The following is a 27806-nucleotide window of genomic DNA, read 5'->3' as shown; positions in this document are numbered from 1 at the left end:
GTGGAGGCACCATGGCAGCTGAAATCTGGGTGGAGGGGGGCCTTATAAATGATCTCCCAATACATTTTTGTAATTTTCTTTCAATATCAAATCTGTATTATTTTGATCAGTTGTCGTGGAGCTCCGAAAAGAAGTGGGGCCCATAGGCATAGCTGTCAACTTTTCCCTTTTCTTGCGAGGAATCCTATTTGGAATAAGGGAATTTCCCTTAAAAAGGGGGAAACGTTGATAGCTATGCCCATAGGCCCTGCCTATTTGGTAATCTAGCACTGCTTGGTCTATCATGTTGGGCAGTCCCCGTTAATTGTCCCACCAGCTGAGGAAGATATTGAGATGTGATTTTGTAAAGTGGGTTTTCTAGTCAGTTTTCTAGTCTTGGGACAGCCCATGCCCCTCCCCCAATTAATAACCATATTTTTGGAATTGCCACAGCTCTGTAGCTGAGCATATACCGTAATTTGCATGCAGAAGGTCTCAAGATCAATCCCTGGCATCTCTAGGTGGGGTTGGGAGAGACTTCCATCCAAAACCCTGGAAAGCTACTGCCCATCAGGTGTAGACAACACTGAGCTAGATCAATCAGTGGTCTGACCGGGTCTAAAGCAGCTTCATTTGTTGTGAATCATAGGCAAGGCAGTTTGAGTGCTCCAAAGCAACCTGTCAATGTGAACCATTCTTGTTTATCACATTTAATGCTTGTTTCCATGGGGCTTGTACAGGTCTTGCATACACCCTTTCCCACACACATTACAGAGAGACACACACACACCCTGCAGCGTTTCTTAACACCCGTGTCCATGTAATAAATTGCTCCTCAAGTCCGGCTTAATATAAAATGTTTTATTGTTTCTGAAAACATTAAAAAAAAACAAATTTTGAGCACTTTCAATAAAAAATCAACTGAAATGCTACTGCAATATCCAACTACTGTCATTTCAGCAGGTACAACAGACAACAAAACACCGGGGGTGGGGGAGAGAGAGAGAGAAGAATCTGTGCACTAGATGAAAAGGTAGAGAGGGTGGTTTTTTTCTTCTTTCCTTATAGAAAGCACAAAAGTATAGTACAAGACTTTATATAAACTTCAGATGCTGCACTGCCCAAGAAACAATTTCCTTCTTTTTCAGTTCAAAAGTCAGTGCTTATTGCAATTATTTGCAAATTCTTTACTTCATGAATTCTCATGAAAAAAATTATGCCAAAAGGATTCCCCCCCAACACCAGAGCAATAAAGATAATGAGAAAGTAACGTATTTAACAATAACTAAGCAGAATTAGTAAACGTAAAAAAAAAAAAAATGTAACTAACTGGTGATTCAGCTATGCTTGTCTGGTTAGCACAGACCCAGATCTAATACAGCGCAAAAATAATAATAATGAAAAAGAGGTGGGTTACAAGAGTCTACCTAGCACTGTACAAGGTAAGTCAAGAGAACACGCATGCACATCTGGTGGTCATGTATTAACATGGTGAGGCAAACAAAACAGTTCTTTTTTTTTCTTCCTGCTGTAAGATTCTCACGTAAGAGAATAAGAAATAGAAACATCTCATTGAGATCAATGCACATTGCTACATAAGACAAGTTACCTGTCATTTGCATGACATTTTGCCTTTTAATAATGAAACACATTAAAAAAGTTTTCTGTAGTCATTGTTTTTCTCTCTTTTTTTATAATCCGTGGGCTGTCAAATTTGTTGCATTTATCCTAAGGAATGTGCCTGCCACAGTTCAACAGAAGCCTTAGTGCAATAGCTGAACCCCACACAGTCCAACAGGCTGGCCAGCCAAATCCAAAATATATTCTTGGCAATACTGTACATGGGGGTGCAAGTTCATTCGCCTTTAGCCAAGGAGAGCAACCCTCTGAACAACTAAAATTATCATTGTTACGCAGGGGTCTTATCTGGCAGAAGGGGGCCTCTGCCTCCCCCGGAGATGGCACGCTTTGGTGTGAAGCAGGGACTTGTCTGCAGGCAGAGAGCGAAGGGGTTGCAAGCACCAGGAAGAGGGAGGGGTCCAGCAAGCTGCCCATGACAACCCCAAACACACGGAGGAAACCGCAAAACAAGCACAGGCCAACAATACACAAAACCCCGTTTTGGGTCTAGCACCATGAAGTGTGTGTGAAAAAGTTTTGGTTCTCCAGTCCCTCCTTGCAAACCTAACTTCCATTCAATATCGCAGAATTCCCAGAATTATCGCTTCAGTCCGATTTACCAGTGGCGTTTCAAAATTAAGGTCTTTCTTTTATTTATTTGGGGTGGGGCGGAGAGACATAATGATAGTGGTCACATGATAAGTTTGAATGTCTCACATTTAAAATTGATTTCAATTCAGCCATCTGTAGCTTGTATCTACATTACAGTCCATGCTCAAACCTGTATCTACAATGCATCCAACACATTTTGGGTTAAAGGTGGGTCACCGGTCAAAAACTCCCAATTGATCTGGATGTGGGCAAGAGCTCCCTGCTGGCCAATCAGGAGCATCAGGCGGATGATGAAGGTGAGCAGCACATGTACCACCCCCAGGTTGCTGCACCTTCACTACCATCACCTTAGGGACAAACCAAGAGTGCCGTTCTTGGAGGGGGGCAGAGAACCCAATGGAAACCTCCATCTGCACAGCATTAATGCCTGGGCAGGGGTGAAGGAGGCATCCCTCTCTGCCAAGGAGTGCTCAAAATATACGCCAGCATGCCTCCTTTAAGGGCCTGTGATGTGAGAACACACACACAAACACGCACAGCTGTCCTGCCACCCAGGACAAAACCTAGATGGAAAGGGAAAATCTATTGTTTGGCTTGATTCTTTGTACTTCCAGATTTTTTTATTTAATGAAAAACACGTGTGCACACACAAATCTTAAAAATTACAACCAAAAACCATGCAGAAATCGGATTTCTCTCTTTTTAAAAAATCACAATATACTGGGTGCATGTGCTGTGGAATCCTCTGGGGTACCCAGATAAGTAGTTGCTGCTTTGCCCTCGCCTCCAAAGTCAACTTTTCTATACACTGCTGCCCTAACTCCAAGAACACACAAGCAGCCAGGAAACTCCCCATGGCCCTTGCTCCTTGATCCTTGCCCCCCAACCCACTGGTGCCGGCTATGGCTCACATGCATGGAGTAAGAGGCTGGCAACCCCTGTGGGGCCTGAAATGAAGTATTGTCACGGGGCCTGGATTCCACCACCTTGAATGCAGAGGCACAACAACACTGGGGAAACTTCCTCCTCATCAGCACATTAACCAGAACTGCTGCCCTGAAACCTTTTCCTCTGGAACTGCCCTACATGTGCCAACAATCAGGGCACAATCTACGTCTGGCCGGCTGGTAGTCTCAAAAGCCTGCCATGACTGGCTGGTGCTTTTTTTTGCTTGCTTTGTCTCATGGGCAGCCATTTGCAACAGCGCCTCTCTCTCTCTCTCTCCTTCCCAGAACTATTCTGGCCCTGACACCTTACTTGGGTTTTGGCAGGTGCAAAATGACCAGCCCACGTTACAAGAGGAGGCAAACACAGCACAGGCACCCAGGGAACAGCTTCCCGCAGCCTTGGACAATGGATCTGGCAAAAGGTTTCCCAGGTGAAGTCACAGCTCTGGCACAGATCCTTCTGCCTGAGTAAGGCCCCAGCTGGCTAATGGCTGACTGTTCTCTCTTCACAGCCCTTTGAAAGGCAATGGCCACGCTCCCTGGGCAGCTCCTGCTGGGCGCATCCGCTTGCAACAGGTGGAAATGGGGCACCAACAAACCTATGCATCTTTCCCCAACCATTTCCATTGGGTTTGTGTAGGGTAGCTTCTGAAATACATCCCATGGCATGTCTGTACCCCATGGCATCTAGTAGCACTTATGGCTCTATGGAAATTGTTCTTTCTATCAGCTTCTCAGGAAAGAGCAGAGGGGCTGCACGTCAGTCAAGAGGCAACTGTTTTTCTGCACCCCAAATGTTGTTTACAAGTGAGAAGGGATGGGTTGGGGGCCATTTCCACCTTAACTTCAGGTTGCTCAAATTCTGATAAATAAATAGGAAACAGAACGGAATGAAGTCTTATGAAGTCTCAAGGCTCAGAATTACATTTCCTCTCAAGGATATTAAAACCAATAAAAACAGATAAGATTTTTAAGCTGAGATTTTCAAGCAACTAAAGAAGGCTAAGCACACACACACCCCCACACACTTTCCAATAAAATTTTAGTGCTTCTTTCTCATTCCTTGATAGTTCCTATCTGTCGCTCCCCCTTTTAGCCCTTTATTGTCATTTTAAGTTGTATTGGTGTCTAAGTATAGCGCTCTCACACCATCCACCTTCTAAGCTGTATGGTCAGTTTTTACCCAAGTCTTCCTCCGCCATTATCCACAGCTGGGACCCCCACCTCTGTGGTTCTCTAACAGCAATGAAACAGAGGAGGCGATAGTGAGCCCAGAATCTTTGGGAAGCAGCCATTTAAAGTCCATCACCCAATCAAGCAACCTGTGCTGATATACACAGGGAACTCTTGCCTCCTGGGCCGCTTCCCCTGTTTCCTCTACAGGCTCGCTCCTCACAGATGTGTGCAGCCCCTCCAGCGCAAGGGATGCGCTAGCATGTGCAAGGGCCCCGTGTCCACACCCAAGTGCACGTAGCCCTCTCCATCCGAGGAACACGGTTGCTGCGTGGCCTCCACTCCTTCCAGAGCAGCTTGCTTGGTAACCCAGGGAACAGCAGCCCAGCAAGGGACTCAGGGCGGCACTGACTGAAACGATCAGAGAGGGAGGAGCAGCCAGGTAACACTGCTTGGGGAACTGGTGAGCCCCTTTCCTTAGCAATTTAGACTCACTACACTCTCGGAACCTCCCCGGCCACTTTTTTCTTTTGCAACAGCAAAAAAGTGCTGTTCGGTAAGTAAAATTTTTTAAAATCTAATACTGGCTCTGGATCAGGCTGTATCCTTCAGAAAAGTCTTTAAAATGGGTAAGACTGAATATTCCCTGCTGAAGAATAGAGCAGCTGGTGGAGCAAAAGGTGTTGGTTGTTGTTGGGGTTTTTCCCCCCCGTTTTGTAAAAATGCCACAATTAAGTCATAGTCAATGTTTCTGCTGCAGGGAGGCACTTCCATTAAGACAAATACAAAGTGTCTGTCTGTCTTTTAGATACAGTGTGCTACATACATCATATTACATATATTTATTTAATTTTTTAATCTTTCTTTTTTTTTAAAAAAAGATTCAACCCAACATTTCAACAGCAGGATGGTCCTTGCTCTCCATCCAGTCGAAACCTGCCGAAGTCATTGAGTTAATGGACTCGTTGCAGATCTGCTGGAACAAGGGGTCGTTCTTTAATTCTTCCAGTGTTGCTTCATCGTCCTGGCCCTGCTGGTGAGCTGGGTCAAAGAGCAGGTTTGCGTCCAGCGTGTTCAAATCGTTAATGCTGCCCGAGAGCTCAGAAGCCAACCTGATGTCATTGGAGAAGACGGAGGCCACGTTGCTGAGATCAGAAGCCACCTGGTTGGCCAGCTGCTGGCTGCTCTGGAGGCTGCCCTCACCCAGGAAGTCTTTCACGGTGCTGCTGAAATCCAGCTGTTGCTGCTGCTGCTCCTCCTCCTCCTCCAGAGGCTCTGATTGTGCTTGGCTATCTCCGGGAGCGAAAGGGATGTGATCGGCGCTGCTGCTCTTCGTGAGGTAACTTGGTGTTTGGAATTCGAAAACCGAAGGGCTGGGGCTGAGCACGTTCTGGCCGTTGGCACTCGGAAACGTGGAAGAGGAAGTTTCTAAAATCTGGGTCAGGTTCATCCTGGCTGTGTAGTTGGAGGGCATGTTGTTGATCCCCAGGCCCCTCACCGCGTCATCGTTATCCGAATCGAGCTTGTTCAGCAAGACATTTGTTATCTTCTTGGAATTCGCCTGCTTCTGAGGAGGCGGGAAAGCAGTCTGCATCATGACGGTCAAGGGGACTGACTGGCTTCTCTGCGCAAGGCTGCTGGCACTCGCGTCCGCGTGGACGGCGCTGAACGTGTTGTGGACTTCCGGAGTGACGGGGCTGCCGAAGGGCGCTGCGGTCGCGGCCGTCGTCGTGCTGGAGCGCAGCACATTGCCAGCAGGGCAAGCGGTGTTCCCACTGAGATTGCGCTGGCGGTGGACGGCAGGGCTGACGCTCCGGCACCTGAAGCTGCTGTTGTGGGAGGAACCCGCCCCTTTGCCGTCGAGGGGCGCAGGCACAGCGAAGCCCTCCTGCTTGCTGCCGGCGCTGCTGATGGGAGAGACGGGAGTCACGCGGCCAAAATGGGCGTCGTGGTGCCGCGGCTGAGACTGGTAGGACTGGCCGGGGACGGCAAAGGCGTGGGGCTTCCTGAAGCGGTCTTCCACCAGCTCCTGGTAGCTCGGGAGGATCCCATGGCTGGAGACGGGCGGGTTGCTCACTCCGCTGTACCCGGCGTTCATCCACTCCAGCTTGGTTTTGTCGGGGTGCGTGGCCATGGGCCGCTGCATGGGCTTGACGGGGCTGCTGGAGACGATGCTAGCGTCATGGTAGGCCATGCTGGAGCTGATGGGCGTGAAGGCAAAGGGGTTCCTGCATTCCACGGGGCTCGGCGGGACGCTGCTGCTGCAGTTGGAATGGGGCGTGCCGATGGGCGTGTGCCGGCTGCTCCCCAGGGCACTGTCGACGGGCGTTGTCTGCGCCATCCTGGAGCAGGGGCTCTCTCGCGACACGCCCTGCGATCCCGCAATGAGTTCGGACGTCGGAGTGGGCGTGGGAGTAGGTGTCGGGGTGGGCGTGGGAGTTGGGGTGTGGACAGGGGTGCCGCTGTTGTGGATCGGGTGGTAGAAGTGGGCGCTGCTCGCGTGAGAGGACAGGGGTGCCCCCTGGGCCGCCCCCTGGCTCTGGAGGGCCATGCCCAGGGAGCTCCCGTACAGGTGAGAGCTGTTCATGGACATCTGCTCCTCCATGAGCACCAGCTCCTCCACGATGCTGTCCTGGGTCAGGTCGTCGTCAAAGGAGAAGAAGTTCTCGTTGGACTGCGAGGCGGCATCCTCAAACTCCTTGAGCTCTGGCTGCAAAGCTAACTGGCTTGGCGCCTGCGCTTGCAGCTGCTGCTCCAGAGAGGGCTCTGGCCCCTGGCTCTGCACCTGCTGGCCGTAGGCAGCTGCCTGCTGGAGCCCTTCGAAGTGCACTGGCTCCCAGACAGACTTCGGCAAGGCCTCCGAGCCGCCAGCGTGTTCCGCAAGAGCCATAACACCGACGTCCTCCTGCAGCGGCTGCTGCTCGCAGTTCAGGGGGGCAAAGTCGGAGCTCTTTGCAAGATGCTGCCATATGTTGGGGCTAAAGCCGTCACTGGGCTGAGAACTGCTTTCTAAGACAAACACGTTCCCTTCCAACTTCACTTTGATGTCTGAAGAGGAGTCTGCCAGCTGCTGCCCTAATGTGGGATCGCTGGAGTCAAGAACAAGGTCGGCGTCCAGGGGGCAAGAGGTCACTAAGCTGCTGGGCACCGCAGAATGGACTTTGATGGTCACCTTGCCAGGCACCTGCACAAGTGCTGCAGCCCCTTCGCTCTTGGCCACAGCCACCACTCTCTGCTGCACTTTCTTCACACCTCCCGCTTTTGGGGCTTCTGTGCTGGCTGCAGAGACCTGCCCCACAGAGAGCTTCTTGACTGGGGGGCCTTGGGAGTCTGTAAAGGCAGATGGCAGCCGCTTCCTTGGGCTTTTAGCACACACTTTGTCACCACTGGGAGGCACAGGGATGCTGGTGCCAGAGAAGGTCTGCATAGCAATCGAGGGAGTGATTGTGCCAGGACTGATCTCCAATGTGGGAACGGGGCGGGATTCAGTGGGCTGAGCAAGGCTTTTCCTTCCTGCTTCCTCGGCTCTCTGGTCACAGCCCTGGACACATTTCCCTTCTCCGCGGACCTCCTCGGCTTGACCTTTCCACAGTTCTGCTTCACCTTTCCTCTGCTGCCCAACTGAGGTGCTCGGAGCCACCTTTGCAACTTTAGAGGCGTCTGAGTTCTCTTGGCACCGCAGCACTGCTTCCTCCAGAGCTGCCTCTGGCTCCATTTTGACCTCAACTGAAGACGCAGAGGGAGCCAAGCCTCCTGCTGCTGCTCCTCCGCTGCCACCAGCTTTGGGCCCTGGAGACTGAAGCGAAACGACGGACCCATTCTGAATCTGGGGGACAGTCCTCAGCTCATCGGCTGCTCCGGAACCGCTGACAACTGAAGGCGTGTGCTTGACCGGCGTGCTGCCGGCGCTGCTACTGCTCGGAGCGAGGGAGATGGTGGTCATTTTCACCACGTTCATGTGCTGAGCCGGGACAACGGTCTTGATGGGGCTGCTTGTGAACAGCACTGTCGTTGGGGATCGGATGGTGAGGGCACTGGTGTTGGCAGGCTTGGGCAGGATCTGAGGGTAGCGGTGCCTGGCAGAACGATCACCCACAGGGCTGGCGGGAACATTCTGGGGGGTCTTTGGTGACTGCTTGACCGACTGCATATGCTGGGTGACCACTTGGACGTTGAGCGGGAGAACTTTGCCATCGGCTGAACCCACAGGACTAGGCGACGTCACCAACTGCCGGGTCCTCGGCACCTGTTGGGGAGGGAAATGAGGTTCCAGTTACTCCTCTTATAAAACCAGTCACCCAGCAAAACTAAACAGATTGAATTTGGTCTACAGAAGGCAAGTCTCCTTCCTGCCCACTTCCACTACTTCCTGTTTGACACAGCCCCCCACCCTACAATCTCCCATGCCCTATGTTTTTTTACTCTCTAACCCACTCATGTCGATCAACAATCAACTCCTGCAGCTTCCAAACACATCTGTCTCTTCCCCATTCTCAAAAAAAGGCTTCCTCAACACCTCCTGCCCCACCAACTATTGTCCAAACTCCTGGAGTGGGCTCTCCACTGACACTCATCTTTCGTCCACTCTGCTGCACTGACAGTCCACAACCCTCACAAAATCGCCAAGGATCTCTTCCTTGCCACCGTCAAACTTCCATGTGCCTCCCTGTGGCTGCCACATGTTGATTCTCAGCTGCACCTTTTCCCTACCTCTGTACCTGCCTTAATCCACTTTTTCAGCAAGGGAGACTCCTCTCCTCTTCCCTCCCTCTCCACCCCCCCCAGGCTTCCTGTTCTCCCCCCACCCCGACCGTCGGGTGACCTCACCAAGGAACAAGAAATGAGAGCATAGCTGCATTTCCCAATTGTCAGGGATCTTGCAAGGTACATGAAAGCACAGGGCCACAGGCGCAAACCTGCATAAAATCTGTAAATGCTAGTTTATTATTTATAGATTCACACTTAAGATTTTAAATGTCACAGAAGGCCAAGCCAGATAATTTCCTGATCCAAATCACACCAGAAAAGTTCTACAATAAATCTGCACCCCACCCTTGGATCACCCCAAATCACTTTCGCTTCCATTTGTTTAACCCCATTTAATTTCCAAAAAACCCCTGCTACAAATCAGTTCAATTCCTTCCATGTATTCCCCCCCCCAAATAAATCTCCAGAGAAAATAACTTTGAATTCATCTGTCTTCCTCTACTAATCATCATACGCAGTTCCCAAGATAACCCCACCCCAATTTACTACCCACCTGGAAGCCCATGGGGAGGTCAGCAAAAGGTTTAGGGCCCACTGTGTCTACCAACATCCACGCCAACAGCTTACCGTTATAGGGCTGGGAACAGCAGCCACGACAATGCCAATGGGCTGAGGAGACAAGATGGCTGGGCTCCCATTGGAAAGGCTGGTGACCCCATTGCTGGTGGTGCCCTCCACCTTCTTGGCCGGGGACTCTCCTGGCAAAGGCGACTGCAGCTTCTGTTCCTGCTGCTTCTTCTGGATCTTCCGCTGCAGCTGCTGCTTTGCATCAACTGGGGAGGGCAGAGTCTTCACCTGGGGCTGGAAGGAATTGCTCTCCGCGGTTGGGACAAAAGCCGAAGGCTGGGGGATCCCTTTGATTCCTGGAAAAGATGAGGAGGAGGGCGGGTAAGGCAGGCCTGCCATTTGAGCACCTACACCAGCCTTCCTGCTGTGTTGGACCAGAACTCCCATCAGCCCCAGCCAGCTCAGTCATACGATGCTGTGTGGCTGATGGGAGTTGTAGTCCCAAATGGCAGGGGGGCACCAGCATGGGAAACGACGGCCCACACAATCCTCGGCCGAGCTCTTCGGACGCAAGTCTCTCCAAGTCGTTTATGCTCTGCTATACTCTGCTGTGTGACGACTGTCTTCTTGTGGAAGTGAATCCGGTGCTCACAACTCTAAGCTGTGAGTCCACAGCACTTTGACCTGTTCCTGTCTAGAAGGTGGTCTCTGGAAGTGTTACCCATCTCGCTTAGCCCAGTCGAGGCTGAAGTGGATGAGTCCAGTTGGTGGCACTGGCTCAGGGGGGATGCTGACAGGCCCACCACGCTCATATTTATAGCAGGGGAATATGAACCCTCCAACCCTTATAACATGGGAAACGCCAACATTTTTTCTCCTCCCAGGAACAGCACATCAAGTGGTGCACTGAGCCAAACCTCCTCACCTGCCGGGGCACCAGCCATCACAGTTAAAGCTGCCATTGATTTAGTGCCTATGTAGTGGCTTTTGACCAGGTAGCGGGCCAGATCCAAGACGGAATCAAAGGGCTGGCTCAGCACTTTCTGGGCCCACTGGCAGACCAGCTGGCAGGCAGCTGACACCACCTCTTCGTCGGCACTCTGCAGGTGCCCAGAGGACTCTGCCCCTTCCAGCTGAAACAAAAACAAAAAGGAGAACCTGAGCAACAGCAACAGCTTCGCTATAGTACGTGAAAAGTACACAGCATTTCAATCTAGCCATGGAGATTGGGGCTAGTACTGAGCTGCTGCCTAAGGAAGGCCTGAGTGAGGGTTTGTTGATGCTTTGCTTCCATTGAAAAGGACTCTCTATTTTTGCCACAAGCTCCATGGTGTCCCTTCCATAACACAGCAAGTTAAGTAAAAGAATGCTGGCATTATGTTGGGGTTCTTGAAGGACCTGAAGTGGATTTTCCACTCTGACTTAGCCTTTTAAAATTATTTCAGACACTGTCATGGTGGCTCTGCAAAATTTCCTACACCTGGTATAAAACATAGCTCCAAGCTTCAGTAACCATTTTAACAAAAGGAAACTGAAATCAGGTTTGCTCCTTTCAAGAAAGTCCTTATGGAATGCCTGCGGGGAACTTCCAGATGTTGTTAGTCCCAATCAGTCCCCATCAGGCAACATGGTCAATGGTTACGGGTGGTGGTGATGGGAGTCGGGAGTGTGGCAACATCTGGAGGGCCCCCAAAGATGCTCTCCCCCCCAAAAAAAAAGTTATGGATAAAATCTGCCCCCTCTTTTAATGCCATTTCCCACACTACTGCTTGCAGACATGAGATGGACACATCTGCATTTGGACAGATGCAAAAATATACAGTGGTGCCCCGCAAGACGAACGCCTCGCAAGACGGAAAACCCGCTAGACGAAAGGGTTTTCCGTCGCGGAGGCGCTTCGCAAAACGAATTTCCCTATGGGCTTCCTTCGCAAGACGAAAGCCCATAGGGAAATCTCCGGGACAGCGGGGAAGCGCAGCGCGTCTTCCCCACTGTCCTCGGACCTCCTCCGAAGGCTGGCGGCGGGCGGAGAGACCTCCTCCCGCCGCCAGCCTTCGTTTCTCCGCTATCCCGGACGGCTTTTGAAGGCAGGCGGGGGGGAGCAAAGACTTTCGCCCCCCGCCGGCCTTCAGAAGAGGTCCAGGACCTCTTCTGAAGGCGGGCGGGGGACAAAAGGCTTTGCTCTCCCCTGCCTGCCTTCCCAGGGGCTTTTAAATCGCCCCGGACAGCGGAGAAGTCCTCCGCTGTCCCGGGCGATTTTAAAATGCCGCCCGCCAGCATTTTAAGATCGCCCTGGACAGCGGAGAAGTCCTCCGCTGTCCCGGGGTTTTTTAAAATGCTGGGGGTGGGAAGAAAAGCCCTTGTCCCCCCCCCAGCCTTCAGAAGAGGTCGGGGGACAGACTGTCCCCGGACCTGGTCTGAAGTCGGTTTCCCTAGGAACGCATTAATTGATTTTCAATGCATTCCTATGGGAAACCGTGCTTCGCAAGACAAAAAACTCGCAAGAAGAAAAAACTTGCGGAACGAATTAATTTCGTCTTGCGAGGCACCACTGTATGGTGAAAAAATGCTCTTTGAGTCTTGTGGCAGGCACCTGGCCCCAACATTTCCAAAGTGACATGCAGTATATTTCTGAAAGCAGAGGAGCTGTTCTCTTCCCACCCAATGTGTACGTGAAATGTAACAACCACAAGTGTCAGAGGAGTCTTTGACCTTATGGTTTACCTTGTGTTTTAAAAGGTTGTGCCTCCTTCCCATTTACTACATAATGAAATCCCTTAGTTTTAAACATTCCAACTTCTGCAAAGCAAACCCAGTGATCTTTAATTCTGCAGTGCTAAGCTGTCAGCTTTCCTTAAAGCCCTTTTGTTCTACCTAAAAGGTCTTAATCGTTCTGCCCAACAGCTCAGGTGTCTACTTTACCCCATCGGCAGTTTTGTGGAAGTCAAGGTTGGGGAGTGTCGGCATCTGCACAAAAGCTTTCTTCCGAAGTCCACTATAGCAATACGTGATTTTTAAAAATTAAGGTGTAAATAATTGTAAAATTGCAGTATTTCCCTTTGCATTAAATTAACTTTCTTACACAGACCTAGCATAGATACAAAGCTGATTGGTCAACAGAACGTCCTTTCTGAATTTAAGGGCAGAAATGCAGGCGTGATCCAAAAATGATCAAGGGTTAAGAGAGGAGCTCTGTCTTTCTATTGTTTCCTTCCAGGCCTTCAATGGACCCCCACTCTTCTAGTGAGGCAAACTGCCCCCCTGTGCTCCCCCTGCTCATGGCCAAAGCTACCTTTGCCTCACCACTGCCATTGTCTGCTTGCTCTTGCCAGACAATGTCAATGAGCAAATGGCGGGCCTTCTTTCTCCTGCTCCTCCCTGCCACTGTTGCCTCCTTGCAAGAGTGAAGGACAGGTGAGCAACCAGGCTGCAGCAGTGAAGAGGAGGAACAGGTCCAGGGCATGCCATCCTTTGATTTCCAGGAAAGTTAAGTGAAATGGTTTCAAAAACATTTCCACAAAGGATATTTTGATTTTCCTCTTGTGCCTAGACGGCGAGCCTTCATGTTGGGGAAGACATTCTTCATGATCTTCCCAAAGTCAGCAGCACTTAACGGATGGTATCCAAGATTGTCACAATAGCTCCTGAAACAAAAGGGAAGCAAGTAGAAATGAATGAGAGCAGGACTGGGGCAAGGCTGATACCCAGCTCTATCTCTCTTTTAAATCAGAACCAGTGAAGGTGGTTAAGGTCCTGTGTGAGTGCCTGGAGGCGGTTCAAGGATGGATGACGGCTAACAGATTGAGGTTGAATCCTGACAAGACAGAAGTACTGTTTTTGGGGGACAGGGAGCGGGTTGGTGTGGGGGATTCCCTGGTCTTGAATGGGGTAACTGTGCCCCTGAAGGAGCAGGTGCGCAGACTGGGAGTCATTTTGGACTCACAGCTGTCCATGGAGGCGCAGGTCAATTCTGTATCCAGGGCAGCTGTCTACCAGCTCCATCTGGTACGCAGGATGAGACCCTACCTGGCCATGGACTGTCTCACCAGAGTGGTGTATGCTCTAGTTATCTCCCGCTTGGACTACTGCAATGCGCTCTACGTGGGGCTACCTTTGAAGGTGACTCAGCAAGTGCAATTAATCCAGAATGCGGCAGCTAAACTGGTGACTGGGAGTGGCCGCCGAGACCACATAACACCGGTCTTGAAAGACCTACATTGGCTCCCAGTATGTTTCCGAGAACAATTCCAAGTGTTGGTGCTGACCTTTAAAGCCCTAAACGACCTCGGCCCAGTATACCTGAAGGTGCATCTCCACCCCCATCATCCAGCCCGGACACTGAGATCCAGCTCCGAGGGCCTTCTGGCAGTTCCCTCACTGCGAGAAGTGAGGTTACAGGGAACCAGGCAGAGGGCCTTCTCGGTAGTGGCACCCGCCTTGTGGAACACCCTCCCATCAGATGTCAAGGAAATAAACAGCTATCCAACTTTTAGAAGACATCTGAAGGCAGCTTAGGGAAGTTTTTAATGTTTGAAGTTTTATCTTGTTTTTATCTGTTGAGAGCCGCCCAGAGTGGCTGGGGAAACCCAGCCAGATGGGTGAAGTAGAAATAATAAATAATTAGTATTAAATTATCTAGGTCAGCAAAGCAGCACTTAAGGCCGCATCCACATGCCTAGTGCTTTGGCCTTTTCGTGGAGTACCAAAGAAACAGGGTCAGCAGCCCTGGAAAAACCAGGCGGCTCACTCTCAGGACAGCCCCACAGGGGCCTTAACTGCAGGGGTCCCCGTCAATCACAGAGGCTGCTGCCTTGCCCTGTCTCCCCCCGCATGCCTACTTGGTTGGGTCTAGCCACCTGGTTGCCCAACTCTGCCTCCTGGCTACCAGCTCCAACCGTTTTTAATGGACCACATGAATCGAGCTACAGTTTGATCCCATCCCATCCCCAGGATAATTTCCCCATGAGATTGTCTAGTGACAACTTAAGCCGGCTCAGGCCAAAGGGTCCATTTGGCCCCACATTCCATTCCCGCAGTACTCAACCGCATGTCCGCTATGATGCACTATGCTGCAGTCCTGAACACAGCAAGAAGGCTCTCCTTGTCTGCGATCACCAGCTTGTTTTCAAAGGCACGTTGAGGTAGAGCGCAGCCATTAGGGCCGTAGCGGTTAATAGCCTTACCCTCCATGGATTTGTCTAATCCTTTTTAAAAAACCAGCCAAGTTGGTGGCCATCGCTACATCTCATAGGATTGCATACCATAGTTAAACTATGTGAATAAATACCGTATTTTTTGCTCTATAAGACTCACTTTTTCCCTCCTAAAAAGTAAGGGGAAATGTGTGTGCGTCTTATGGGGCGAATGCAGGCTGTGCAGCTATCCCAGAAGCCAGAACAGCAAGAGGGATTGCTGCTTTCACTGCGCAGCGATCCCTCTTGCTGTTCTGGCTTCTGAGATTCAGAATATTTTTTTTCTTGTTTTCCTCCTCCAAAAACTAGGTGCATCTTGTGGTCTGGTGCATCTTATAAAGCGAAAAATACGGTATTTCCTTTTGTCTGCCCTAACATTCAGCTTCATTGGATGTTCCCGACCTTTAATATTATGAGAGAGGCGTATCCATTCTCTGCACATCATTTATTCACCTCATGTTTCTCCTTAGTCACCATTTCTCAAAATTTAAAAACCCCCAAATGTTGCCACCATTCATTGCAAGGGAGTTGCCCCAACCCCTTAATTATTTTAGTTGCCATTTTCTGAACCTTTTTCAGCTCTGCAATATCCTTTCAGAGGTGAGGCAACCAGAAGAGTACACAGCATTCCAGTATGGTCTCAACCACATATATGTATAACGGCATAACGATACTGGCAGTTTTTTCCCCCCTCCACATAAATTTTTGTGGAAACGTTTTCATCATACAATGAAATAAAAAGCAAACTAATCTAAAATTTTAAAAAGCAAAAAGCAAAAAACCCAAAGGAAATACAAAGCTCTCTCTCAGAGGTAGAGCTCAATTCTTGTCTCACACAGAAGGGGGTGGACCTTCCCAGCTCTCACCTGGGAAGGTCTTCTCTCAGCCTCCCACTCTGGGAGATCTTCCCTTCCCTGCCTCTCACACAGGGTCCTTCACCGGCCAGTCCTCACCTTCACTTGCGTACAATCTCCTCAGTGAACCAGAGTAGGAGACACAAATAAACATAAGCAAGGGAAGAAAAGAAGAAGAAGAAAAAGGAACAGGGAGATAAAGATAAGAAAAGAGTGAAAAAATAAAAGAAAGGAATAGAGGCTTCTGATTCTCCATCTGTCAGTTATATGTATAAAGATTATTCGGAGTATTCACTCCAGGATGATATCCAGCTGTTCCTCTTCCTGCTAGCCAGTATTTTCCCAGTCTTCAGACTCAGACATCTCAAGTTCACTCATTTTTCCTTCCACACAAAAAGTCTGAGGGTTTCTCCAATTAATATTATTATAGATAAACGTCAACAATAGTCTTCCTCCAATCCAGCATTACGACTTTGCCTCCAGGAACTTCAACAACAATTACTCCATGTTGAGAAACTATTAATCCACTTCCTTTATTGACACAGGAGACTCCCCACTGTGGCCATATATTAAAAGAGTAATCCATGGTTATTTACTAATTGTAGATTCATTAATTCACACCTAGTTCCACATCTTCTGGTTCCATTTTCTGTTGGCTGTGATTTCCAACCTAGTTTAGAAAAAAAAAATCTTCTTCCATTCTTTTCCCAGGAAAGTCACTAGAGACTTGGTAGCATTTTCCTCTAAATTCACTCCAAATTGTACACAAAATCCTTTTCCTCTCAGCTGTTTTCTCTGCCAGTTCAGAATATTTCTTAATCTCTCCATCCATGGTTTCTTTCCACTCCTCCAACATTGTAACTCCACCACATGACTATTTCACTGCTCCAGTCACCTGTGTGAAGGTCCTTTCCATTTCATCATCTACTGCCTTCAGCTCTACCATTCCACGCTCCTGTTCTGACAGTCCTTTATTAGTATTATTAATCAAAGGTTCTGTGTCTTCTTTAGCCACATATTTACCTGTTCCATTTTCATTCACCATGTCATCCATCTCAGCCCTGATTTCTTTTAATTGCTCATATAGTAGTTGCTGCACGATGCTAGCAGTCAATGGGGTGCCCAACAGTGTTTCTGCCATACTGAGTGTTCTTAGTTTTATTAACAATTCACTCTCCACCTTAAGATCTTAGTTTCCTTGTCTCCAGACCACATTCTTTTCCCACAGTGGCATAGATAAACTAGTTTAACTTTTGCAGCCAGCACTTTCACCAGAGGGACAAAAGGTTAAAAATAAAACAAAATAAAATAAAGAGTTCTAACAGTTGGAACACCCCTTAACCATTTAGAATCTTTCTTAGACACAAAGAATTAAAACATGCTTTCTGTTTTGCATCCAGCTATTTAATGATTGTCTCTTCTTAAGCCAGGAATCAGTTCACATTCCAGACTCAAATTTCAACCATCACTTCAGATATAATTTCTAACAGTCTCAAAAGTAATTAAAATAAATGGCGGTTTTGCTGGCCTTACGCCCTAAGGACTCACTCTCAGGACTACTATGAGGTGTTTGAGCAGTTCCTCTGGTCTAGGTTACTCACCCCTGTTGGGTCCCTCAAAACTTCTCAGTCTCCCAGCATGGAAAGCTGCTTTTTCAGAGAATCAGATGTTATTTTCCGTTCTCTCTGTCTTCCCAGAGAGAGTGTGACAACCAAGACTTATGGCTTGGCTATCTTTAATCACCACATAATTATCTTGCAAGAGATGCCTAGTCTGCCATCTTCCTCCCCAGAAGTCCTGGAAGTCTATTCCCTTCCTGGATCAACTTTTTCACAGCTGCTGAACACTGGGCTGACACCTTCATCAAACTATCACCTACAACCCCTTGTTCCTAGTCAGTCACCACCAGTGACCCCAGCAGCATAACTGTGAAACGAAGATCCCCCCCCAATGACCAATGTGCATCACTTTACACCTGTTTACACTGAATTGCATTTGCAATTTCACAGCCCATTGCCTCAGTTTGGAGAGGCTCTGTTCATCTCAAAGAGGCTTGCATATAATGGATAAGTGTCCCTAAGTAATAGGTCTGATCCCACCCGCTTTCATATTTTATAAGTATAATTTTCACAAATGTTGCACCACGTTTGGACAAGAAAGCAAAACAAGTTTTCCAAACGGTGCACCTCCGACAGCCTACAAAAGTTTTCAGATGAACAAACAATTCAACATTTCCCGTGTGATATCTGATTCCTGGCCAGTACATATTCCAAAGACTCTAGTCAGTCTTTTGTAATACCTGTACATAAGACCCGCAGGTAGGAAGCTTCCTGCTCCTGCATTAAGAAGGACTGGAATTGGCTAAAGCCAAGCAAAAAAAAAAAAAAGGACAAGCCTGTTCTCCCCCTCATTCACACACAGCCTTTTTTAGAAAGAGGAAACTATGCTGCCCAGATTTAACTGGGTATTGTCTTAGACTGCTAGTGCACTTTATATACTAAGACAATAGATTGATCCATCCATATAGCTTTGGCCTGTCCCTGAATCACTGGCCTATCTAACCCAGAGTAGCTAACATGGTAAAGGTAAAGAGACCCCTGACCATTAGGTCCAGTCGTGGCCGACTCTGGGGTTGCGGCGCTCATCTCGCTTTATTGGCCGAGGGAGCCGGAGTACAGCTTCCGGGTCATGTGGCCAGCATGACTAAGCCCCTTCTGGCGAACCAGAGCAACGCACGGAAACGGCATTTACCTTCCTGCCGGAGGGGTACCTATTTATCTACTTGCACTTTGACGTGCTTTCGAACTGCTAGGTGGGCAGGAGCTGGGATCGAACAACGGGAGCTCACCCTGTCGTGGGGATCTGAACTGCCGACCTTCTGATTGGCAAGTCCTAGGCTCTGTGGTTTAACCCACAGTGCCACCCGCATCCCAGCTAACATGGTAAAAGGTAAAGGTAAAGGTACCCCTGCCCATACGGGCCAGTTGTGTCCGACTCTAGGGTTGTGCGCCCATCTCACTTAAGAGTCTGGGGGCCAGCGCTGTCCGGAGACACTTCCGGGTCACGTGGCCAGCGTGACGAAGCTGCTCTGGCGAGCCAGCACCAGCGCAGCACACGGAAACGCCGTTTACCTTCCTGCTATAAAGCGGTACCTATTTATCTACTTCCACTTAAGGGTGCTTTCGAACTGCTAGGTGGGCGGGAGCTGGGACCGAAAGACGGGAGCTCACCCCGCCGCGGGGATTCGAACCGCCGACCATGCGATCGGCAAGTCCTAGGCACTGAGGTTTTACCCACAGCGCCACCCGCGTCCCTAGCTAACATGGTACTGTCCAGCTATTAACTCCCAAAAGTCCTGGTCAGTGGTATGCTCTGACTAGGCCACAGAGAGCTGCCTACCAAGGCAGAAAAGGGTATTTCCCAGCACTGGTAACTGGGAGTGCCGGGAACCAAACTTACAACCTTCAGACACGACAAGGGTGCCCTCTATCCCCTCTTTTATTCATTTCAGTCCTGGAGGTGCTATTGAATATGATAAGGAAGGACCGGTTGGTACAAGGGATAGAGGTCGGAGTGAAACAATACAAATTGAAAGCCTTTGCAGATGATCTAGTTTTGACACTGCAGGAGCCAGAATCCAGTACAAAAAGAGCTCTTGAACTTATATCTGAGTTTGGTCGGGTGGCGGGATTTAAGTTGAACAAGCAAAAAACCAAGGTTTTGACCAAGAATTTGACACTTACAGAAACAGAGGGGTTTCAGAGAGAAACAGAACTGAATGTGGTAAAAAAAGTGAAATACCTAGGGATCTATTTGTCTTCCAAAAATTTGAATTTATTTAAGGACAACTATGAAAAATGTTGGTCGGAAGTTAAAAAGGATTTAGAAATTTGGTCAAGATTGAAACTTTCCTTGTTGGGAAGGATTGCAGCAATAAAAATGAATGTGTTGCCGAAAATGTTATTTTTGTTTCAAACCCTACAGATCGTGGACAGAGTGGAATGTTTTGGAAAATGGCAGAAGGATATATCTAGGTTTGTCTGGCAGGGCAAAAAGCCCCGAATAAAGTATAAAATATTAACAGATTCAAAAGAAAGAGGGGGGTTTGCCCTGCCGGACATGAGATTGTATTATGAAGCTGCAGCCTTCTGCTGGCTGAAAGATTGGTTTTTGCTAGAAAACACTGATGTCCTAGATCTGGAAGGTTTTGATAATGCTTTTGGTTGGCACGCATACCTATGGTATGACAAGGTTAAAGTTCACAAATTGTTTAAAAGCCATATTGTCAGAAAAGCAATTTTTGCAGTCTGGACGAAATACAAAGACTTATTAGAGAGTAAAACACCGAGGTGGGTGTCACCGGTGGAGGCCAAGGCTGGAAAAAGACCCAATATGGAGGCTTATTGGCCGAAATATTGGGAATTAATTGAAAAAATTGGAGACAGTTGGAAGTTGCAGAGCCAGGATAAACTAAAAAACAAGGTGCGAGATTGGTTACATTATGCTCAAATGCAAGAGGTTTTTAAAATGGATAAAAAAGTTGGTTTCCAGGAGGAGAAATCGAAACTAGAGACAGAATTGCTAGAACCAAAGACCAAGATTTTGTCTAGAATGTATAACTTGCTGCTTATGTGGAACACACAGGACGAGTTGGTTAAATCTGCTATGATAAAATGGGCACAGGATGTTGGACATAATATTATGTTTGAAGACTGGGAGAGGTTATGGAACACCGGAATGAAATTCACGGCATGCAGTGCCTTGAAGGAAAACATTATGAAAATGATATACCGGTGGTACATGACCCCAGTCAAGTTAGCTAAGATACATCACCTGTCTGACAATAAATGTTGGAAATGTAAGGAGGCAGAAGGTACATTTTATCATCTCTGGTGGACCTGCCCAAAAGTGAAGGCTTTCTGGGAAATGATTTATAATGAATTGAAAAAGGTATTTAGGTATACCTTCCCTAAGAAACCAGAGGCCTTCCTGCTGGGCATGGTGGACCAGAAAGTGCTAAAGAAAGACAGAACGTTGTTTATGTATGCTACTACAGCAGCAAGAATTCTCATTGCAAAGAACTGGAAGACACAAGATTTACCCACGCTGGAAGAATGGCAGACGCAGTTGATGGACTACATGGAATTAGCTGAACTGACCGGCAGAATCCGAGATTTGGATAAAGAAACAATTGAGGAGGACTGGAAAAAATTTAAAGACTATTTGCAAAAATACTACAAGCTGTATGAATCTTAAGATAGTGCATGATTAGGAAAAGTTATGCTTCTGCAATTATGATTAAGTAAATTGTAAAATAAGTGATAAAAGAGAAAAGGAGACAATTTGAATCGAACATGTTATGTTTATTTTAAAGGCATCGAATATGAGATACAATATATCGAATTTGGGTACATAACATTGGAAAGTTACAATAAGGCATGAAATAAGGTAACAAAATGCTGACATTGTTAATGTAAATAACGCAGAATCGGAAGGGGTGGGGAAGTCCAAGTTGTTTTTGTTTGTTTTTGTTGTCAAAAAAAGGGAAAATTTGTTTCTTGCAGTTATGTTATTTGTTTGTAACCTATAAAATTATGGAAAGAAACGCAATAAAAAATTTATAAAAAAACAAAAAAACAAACTTACAACCTTCAGCACACAAAGCATGTGCTCTGTCATTCATTCAGCTACAGCCCCTCCAGTGCTAAGCAACCAACCCCCCCCCCCCAAAAAAAAAACCAGGGGATCAGGCACAGGATCAAAATGAGGGCCATCTGTGTTGAGTCGATCAGCTGCAAAGTGCTTTAGACTGCTTTCTGGAAAAGCAGTATGCACCTTTTAAACCAAGGATGGCGAACCTGTGGTCCAACATGCTGCAGAACTCCAGCTCCCATCATCCCGAGCCAAACAAGTTCCTTGGGTCATTCCACCTGCAAAGCCCGCACTCTACTACTAAGCTATAACTTGTCCCCAAAAGTCCTCCCTTCTCTTTGGAAGTGGAGCAGGAAACAGGCAGGAGCAGCAGTTCAAGTTAACAGTGGAGGCAGGATACTGCAGCGCCCATCATCGCCTGCCCACACAGCCCGGATGTGACCTTTCCAGGGGAGGCTGCTTTCCTCAGCTGCTGAGGACCACATCTGAGAGACACCTGTAATGGGACCCCCTCTGGGGCTTTCCTTGGGAAAGCCTTCAAGCAGAAGGGAAAAGGCATGGCAGAACCCACAGGGCTGCCTTTAAAAGGGGGAAGATTTTCATGCCGGACTAGCAAGTGCAGAAGTGCTGTGCACAGCTTAGGGTGTGACAACCAGCACCTTATGTGGGAAGCAGCAAATGTTTCTGAAAATACGACCAGCTAATACTGTGCTATGCATAAAGCAGAGGGCATGAAACACTTCCCGTGCCCAGACAAGCACCCCACTTCCATCTAGTACATTTCGGCACTCAAATAGCTTTTACTGTTGCCCTTTGGTTCACACACACCCCAGCGCTGTTGCCTCGGCCATCTACCATGCAGCCTTTGTGGGTCAAGAGATCACCTTTTATAGGCCGTACAACGGGGATTAATAATTTACAAAGCCACGGGAGGAGAGACGCTCGGCTACGTTTGCCAGCACACTGAACCTGAAAGCTGAACGAGCAATTCTGCCATTGTCTGGCTGAGCCCGTGCAACTCTCCTAGTGAGACAGAACCTAGCAGCAGGGCCGGCCCGCCCATGAAGAAAGGTGAAGTGGTGGTCTCAGACAGCCGGGAGGGGTGCTGCTGCCACACACATGCCATGCTCTGCCCATCACTGTTGATGCTTAGGCGAGTGTGTGGCATCAGTGGGTTCCGTGGATCGGTGCTGGGATTCCATGCTTTTTTCGCAGCGCCATTTTTTTCCTCGCCATGGGGAATGACTCCCAGGTTGTAAGAGCACCAAAAATAGTGTACACGGGACAGAGAAGCACCCATGCGCATACGCTCTTCCGACCTGGAAGAGCACTGGAAATAGCTTGAGCGCATGAGCGGGCGCGGGTGCGCACACTCCAGCCCACCGATAGGTCTATCAGGGAGTGGACCGGCTCAGCCTCAAAAACTGTTGCCGACCCCTGCTCTCCACTATCCAAGAGGGCTCCCCCTCCCCGGCTTTGTGCAGTGCTGTTCTGCTTTGCAGCACAAGTAAGTATTTCACTGTTTAATCAAGGCCACCCTCCTCCTTGATATTCTCCCAATGCACAACTAAACCCACCTCCCCACAATACATTTGTAAACACTCACTTGTACTCATCATACACCTCCTGCTTGGGGAGGGATGTCTCCGGGTGCTCCTCTAAGGTGTTACGGATCCAGGAGAAGGCGTGCATTTGCTGGGCGCGGCTGGATGACACAGACAGCTGATCACTGAGCCAGGAGAAAAAAGGATCAATTAGGACGGCTTTTATTATTGCTATATTACCATCCAGTGTGTACTGAATCCTAAGCCAGAGAAAGGACAGACTGGCAGACTCGGGTTCCCTGGAGGTTCCAATTTCAGTAGATCACCTGGACTCTTAACCAAACTGCTTTCTGCAACTTTGCCTGTTCCCAACACCTCAAATATAGGTGCACTTTTGAGATATCGAAGGAAGAGCAAGGTAATATCTAATGAACAAAAAGGTACCACCCACAATGGCAGAGACAGCAAGGGGAGGGAGCTGGTCAGCAAAGGCAGTACCCCCACCCCACTTTTCCATCATGCCTATTACCCTAACCCCACCCCAATGATGAGGTCTGGTCCTAGGCAGTGGGACAGAGCCACAGCCAGACTGCCACAAGGTACAGACTTCTTTGTCTTTCCAATTTCCTTAGCAGCCTTTCAACAAAACATCTGTTTGTCACATCAAACAACAGGAAATTAGGCAGCAAATGTGACTTATATGACTATTCTGACATGCACATACCTTTTCTCTCCATTGCTAGGACCAGAAGGCAGCTGAAGGTAGAGGTAGAGTTTCTGTAGATCTGTAAACTTCTCAACTTCTTGCTAAATACAGAATTTTTAACAGAGTTCACAGTCAGTAGCGAAGAGAGTGAGTGCATATTTTTGCACAAAATGTAATTACAGCTAAACTGCTATGGTTTCAATTTCAGCAATCAATACAGAACTCTTCTCTAAATTTCTTGTGTCCTCAATCTTTTAGGCCCCATCTGCACTATACATTTAAATCGCTATCATACCACTTTAAACACTTTAAGAGATGGTGTTCACATTTAGCTCTGCCTACATCCTTTTTAATTCCCGTACTGGACCACCCATCATTCTGCCTTACAGATAAATATGTACAATATAAAGAATGGAAGGCAGCAGCAATTTATACAATTAAGGATATTATTCCTAATAGTCATCCTTCCATGTCTACCCTAAAGGAAAATATTGGAAATGTGCCACAGTTAATTCAAATTACTACATATGCTATATCTCTACCTTGTAAGGGGAATTGTTTACTTTCTCTACTTTTGAATCCTTAGTTGCTCAAATATCTCTGAATTTTAAAGGCTTGGCATCCAATATTTACAAGTTGCTAATAAGCTAGGCAATTGGCTCCTCCCAGCAACTTAGGATATCCTGGGATGGTGACCTTAAATGTCAGATTGATGAACATGAGTAGGTTCAAATTTGAGTAAATGCTCCATTGAAAACTACTATCTTCTAGGATTCAAGAATCCACTCTAAAAACAATACTTAGGTGGTATTGGACTCCGACATGGCTTTTAGAAATCAATACAAACATCTGTTCACTATGCTGGTGAGGCAGTAATACTATTGGAACATATATTCATATGTGGTGGGAATGTGAAGTTTTACATAGTGTTTGGATAAAGGTTTTTAGCATTATCCCTCAAATCATAGATCAATCACTAACACCAGATCCAGTCAAAAGCCAACCTTGGCTTTTGATAAAAAGCAATACAAATCCCACAGTATCTCATAAGAAACTGGTATTTCTATTACTAGCGGTGGCATGAATGTCAACAGATTGTCAATGGAAATCTTGCTCAGTTCCCTTGGTTGATAATTATTGGTTGGGTAGAGTCTGGGATATACTACTACTACCACTATGTTACGGAAATTATGGGGGAGGGCACATCTTTAAAGTTGTAAAATGTTACAAATATTATGCCTGAATGTATCTGTCAGGGAACTGCCATCAGTGCCGGAGGGAGAGAGCAAGCTCCAGAGGGATCCCAGAGAGCGTCCCGGGATTGGGAGAGGCAGCCCATCTTCTGGGGAAGGGAATCAGCTCAGCTCCAGTGGAGAAGGGGGGCAGATGGGGTAATCAGAGAGGCTGTCACATGACTCCTTGCCGGGGACCAGCGGGGAGAGGAAGGGTCCTCCGCTGCCTACGCCCTCCTTGCGCAGAAGGCTTCCGCGCAGGGAGAGTAGGAGGAGACTGGGCGTCAAAGAACTTCTTTGTTGGAAGAAGTTTAAGAAACGCCCACTGACGGATTCTGCCAGCGATTGAGACAGCCATGGGTGAGTGTCCGGACAGGAAAGGTTCACTCAGGCAACCCAGCCAGGTGTTGGCATAGGCTTACACACGAGCAACCCCTAGAACCATTACAGTATCCTTTCAACTTGACAGCTCAGGGAAGTTACCTAGCTTTAAAAATAATATAAAATCAACTCCTTTGCCAGTTTCCTCCATTCCAACGCTATTTTGCCCTTGAAAAAGGGACTCCAGGAAGTAACCAGAAGTGACAATTACTGAGCTGATTGTTGGCCAAGGAAAACCTAATCCCATCACCAGTCTTGCATGGGGGTCCAGACATGCAAAGGAAGTTCTATTGTACTTTGGGTGATGGGACTTCAGAGGTGTTTGCCTATGCTAATCTTATACCTGGGTCTTGCCCTGACATGTTTTGCCTATGCTAATCTTGGACCAAGGACTTGTCTGGACATGTTCGCCAAGGTTGAACTAGTGTAACCCCTGTCTACCCCTCCCCTTTGGTGACACGTCAGTGATGTAAAGATGATGTATCAATAATGCTGTGCAAACTGTATTCTGGGATGTGGTGGGAAGTTTTAAAAATCAATGTCGCCCCATGCTCTGGGTTCACTCGCTGCTGTTGAACAACAATAAAGGATCTAAGCCTACTGACTGCTGTTTTGCTCCAAATTGCTTGGCTGGAATTTCCTATGTTTACTGGCCGCATGGACCCGCGGGGGACTGGTACCCCAAGGAGCTGGGCTGTTGAGTAGTCTCTCAACCCAGAATTTTCCTTAACAACTACTACTACATTATTTATATGCCGCCCATCTGACTGGGTCACCCCTGCCACTCTGGGCAGCTTCCAACAAATTAAAACACAGTCTAGCTCTCTCTAAACACCTTACAAATCAAATAAAAGTAACTAGGAGAGAATCTAAATCAGATCATTTTTATACTATTTAGTCTATATATTTGATATTTATCACAGAGACTGAACAATGGTCCCATTAGGTTTGTGGAGAGTATATATTTTAGAAGATTAGGATAAAGTGTTTTTTAGGTGCCTTGGACTGTTATTGTAAAAGATGCATCACACTAATGTAGGATATTATTTTCCATTTTCTTCCCTTCTCTCTTATCCAGTCTAGTCTTCCAATTTTTTTATTTTTTTATTTTACTTTTGTATCAGTATGTTTGATGCTGTTTGTATTTTGCATTTATTATGAAAATTAATAAAGTTTCTTTTTTTAAAAAAAAGCCATGGCTTCCCCCAAAGACCTCTGGGAAGTGCAGTTTGCTAAGAGTGTGCTTAGAGTTGTTAAGAGTTATAACGGGTTTAACAGTCAATCTATCTTCCCAGGAGTATTCTTGAAACTGTGATGGGAACCGGGGTCTCCTAAAAACTCTCAGCACCCTTAAAAAAAAAAAAGGTACACAAAGGGTTGACACAAAGGGTAAAAAAAGGGTACACAAATTGACACAAAGGGTAAAATTGGAGACATAATAGTTGAAACGTATAATACAAAATAAGATTTGAAAGAGGGGGAGGCACTGCTGAATGAGATTGTGTAAAAAGGAACACAGAAAAGGGAGATGTGAGGGAGTCTGGAAGGAGGGTTAAGAAAATAATAAGTAAGAAATTGGTTCTTTCTTTCTTTTTCTTTTTTTCTATGTCTTTTTCCTCTTAATTTTTTTTTGTGTTTTATTGTATTTTGTGTGTTTTATTGTATTTTTGTTTTGATTGTGGAGTCTGTTTTACTGTTCAAAACTTTAATAAATATCTTTTTTTTAAAAAAGAATAAATAAATAAATAAATAAAAAAGGTAAAGGACCCTGACAATTAAGTCCAGTCGCATGACGACTCTGGGGTTGCGGCACTCATCTTGCTTTACAAGCCGAGGGAGCCAGCGTTTGTCCGCAGACAGCTTCTGGGTCATGTGGCCAGCATGACTAAGCTGCTTCTGGCGAACCAGAGCAGCGCATGGAAACGCTGTTTACCTTCCCGCCGGAGCGGTACCTATTTATCTACTAGCACTTTGATGTGCTTTCGAACTGCTAGGTTGGCAGGAGCTGTTCAAAAGCATGTCAAAGTGCAAGAGGGAGTTCTGCCAAACACACACACACACACACACACACACACACACACACACACACACAGCTTGTTTTGCCCCAGATAAACCTTTGAGTTACCAGAAGACAAAAAAAATCACTTTATTTGTGGTCATTATCAATGTATATATAAAAATCAGAGAAGGCTCTCTACTCTCTTTCCACTGCTGGAAACCAGGAGAGAGAGAGAAAGAGAGAGAGAGAGAGAGAGAGAGAGAGAGAGAGAGAGAGAGAGATTGCAATTCAGCCACTAAAGATTAAGGCCCAAGCGCCTCCTGCCCATTATGTGGTGGAGAAAAAATTGGCTGGTTGCTGGTTGGGTCCTGAAAAGAGTTTTGGAACCTCTTAAATATAAAAGGTAAAGGGACCCCTGACTTCCCGCCAGAGCGGTACCTATTTATCTATTTGCACTTTTTGGCGTGCTTTCAAACTGCTAGGTTGGCAGGAGCAGGGACCGAACAACGGGGACACACCCCGTAGAAGGGATTCGAAACGCCGACCTTCTGATCGGCAAGCCCAAGATGCTCAGTGGTTTAGACCAGTGTTCCCCAACCTTGGGCCTCCAGCTGTTTTTGGACTACAATTCCCATCATCCT

At 47.4% G+C, this 27806-nt stretch overlaps 1 protein-coding gene and 1 long non-coding RNA gene across 3 annotated transcripts in view; both read right to left on the bottom strand.

Annotated features, from left to right (window-relative positions):
- Positions 1–825: 825 nt before the first annotated feature.
- Positions 826–27806, bottom strand: part of RFX7 (regulatory factor X7) — a 48170-nt gene continuing 21189 nt past the window's right edge. For both annotated transcript variants that reach the window (XM_028707161.2, XM_077919001.1), the window contains exons 3-9: positions 23572–23654; positions 22910–23032; positions 13133–13249; positions 12528–12612; positions 10531–10738; positions 9666–9961; positions 826–8577 (exon numbers count right to left, since the gene is read on the bottom strand). In XM_028707161.2, the coding sequence (XP_028562994.2) occupies positions 5215–8577; positions 9666–9961; positions 10531–10738; positions 12528–12612; positions 13133–13249; positions 22910–23032; positions 23572–23654 (4275 nt within the window). In that variant the 3' untranslated portion in view covers positions 826–5214. The remainder of the gene's footprint in view (positions 8578–9665; positions 9962–10530; positions 10739–12527; positions 12613–13132; positions 13250–22909; positions 23033–23571; positions 23655–27806) is intronic.
- Positions 15489–22899, bottom strand: LOC144325513 (uncharacterized). Its single transcript, XR_013390689.1, has 2 exons — positions 21301–22899; positions 15489–19113 (listed from the first exon to the last, which is right to left on the bottom strand). It is a non-coding gene; the product is annotated as an uncharacterized LOC144325513 (long non-coding RNA).

The sequence above is a fragment of the Podarcis muralis genome, chromosome 14, assembly GCF_964188315.1.
Source record: "Podarcis muralis chromosome 14, rPodMur119.hap1.1, whole genome shotgun sequence".
Lineage (NCBI taxonomy): Eukaryota > Metazoa > Chordata > Lepidosauria > Squamata > Lacertidae > Podarcis > Podarcis muralis.
The sequence above is the reverse complement of the archived record's forward strand: the minus strand, read 5'-3'. Positions and strand labels throughout refer to the sequence as shown.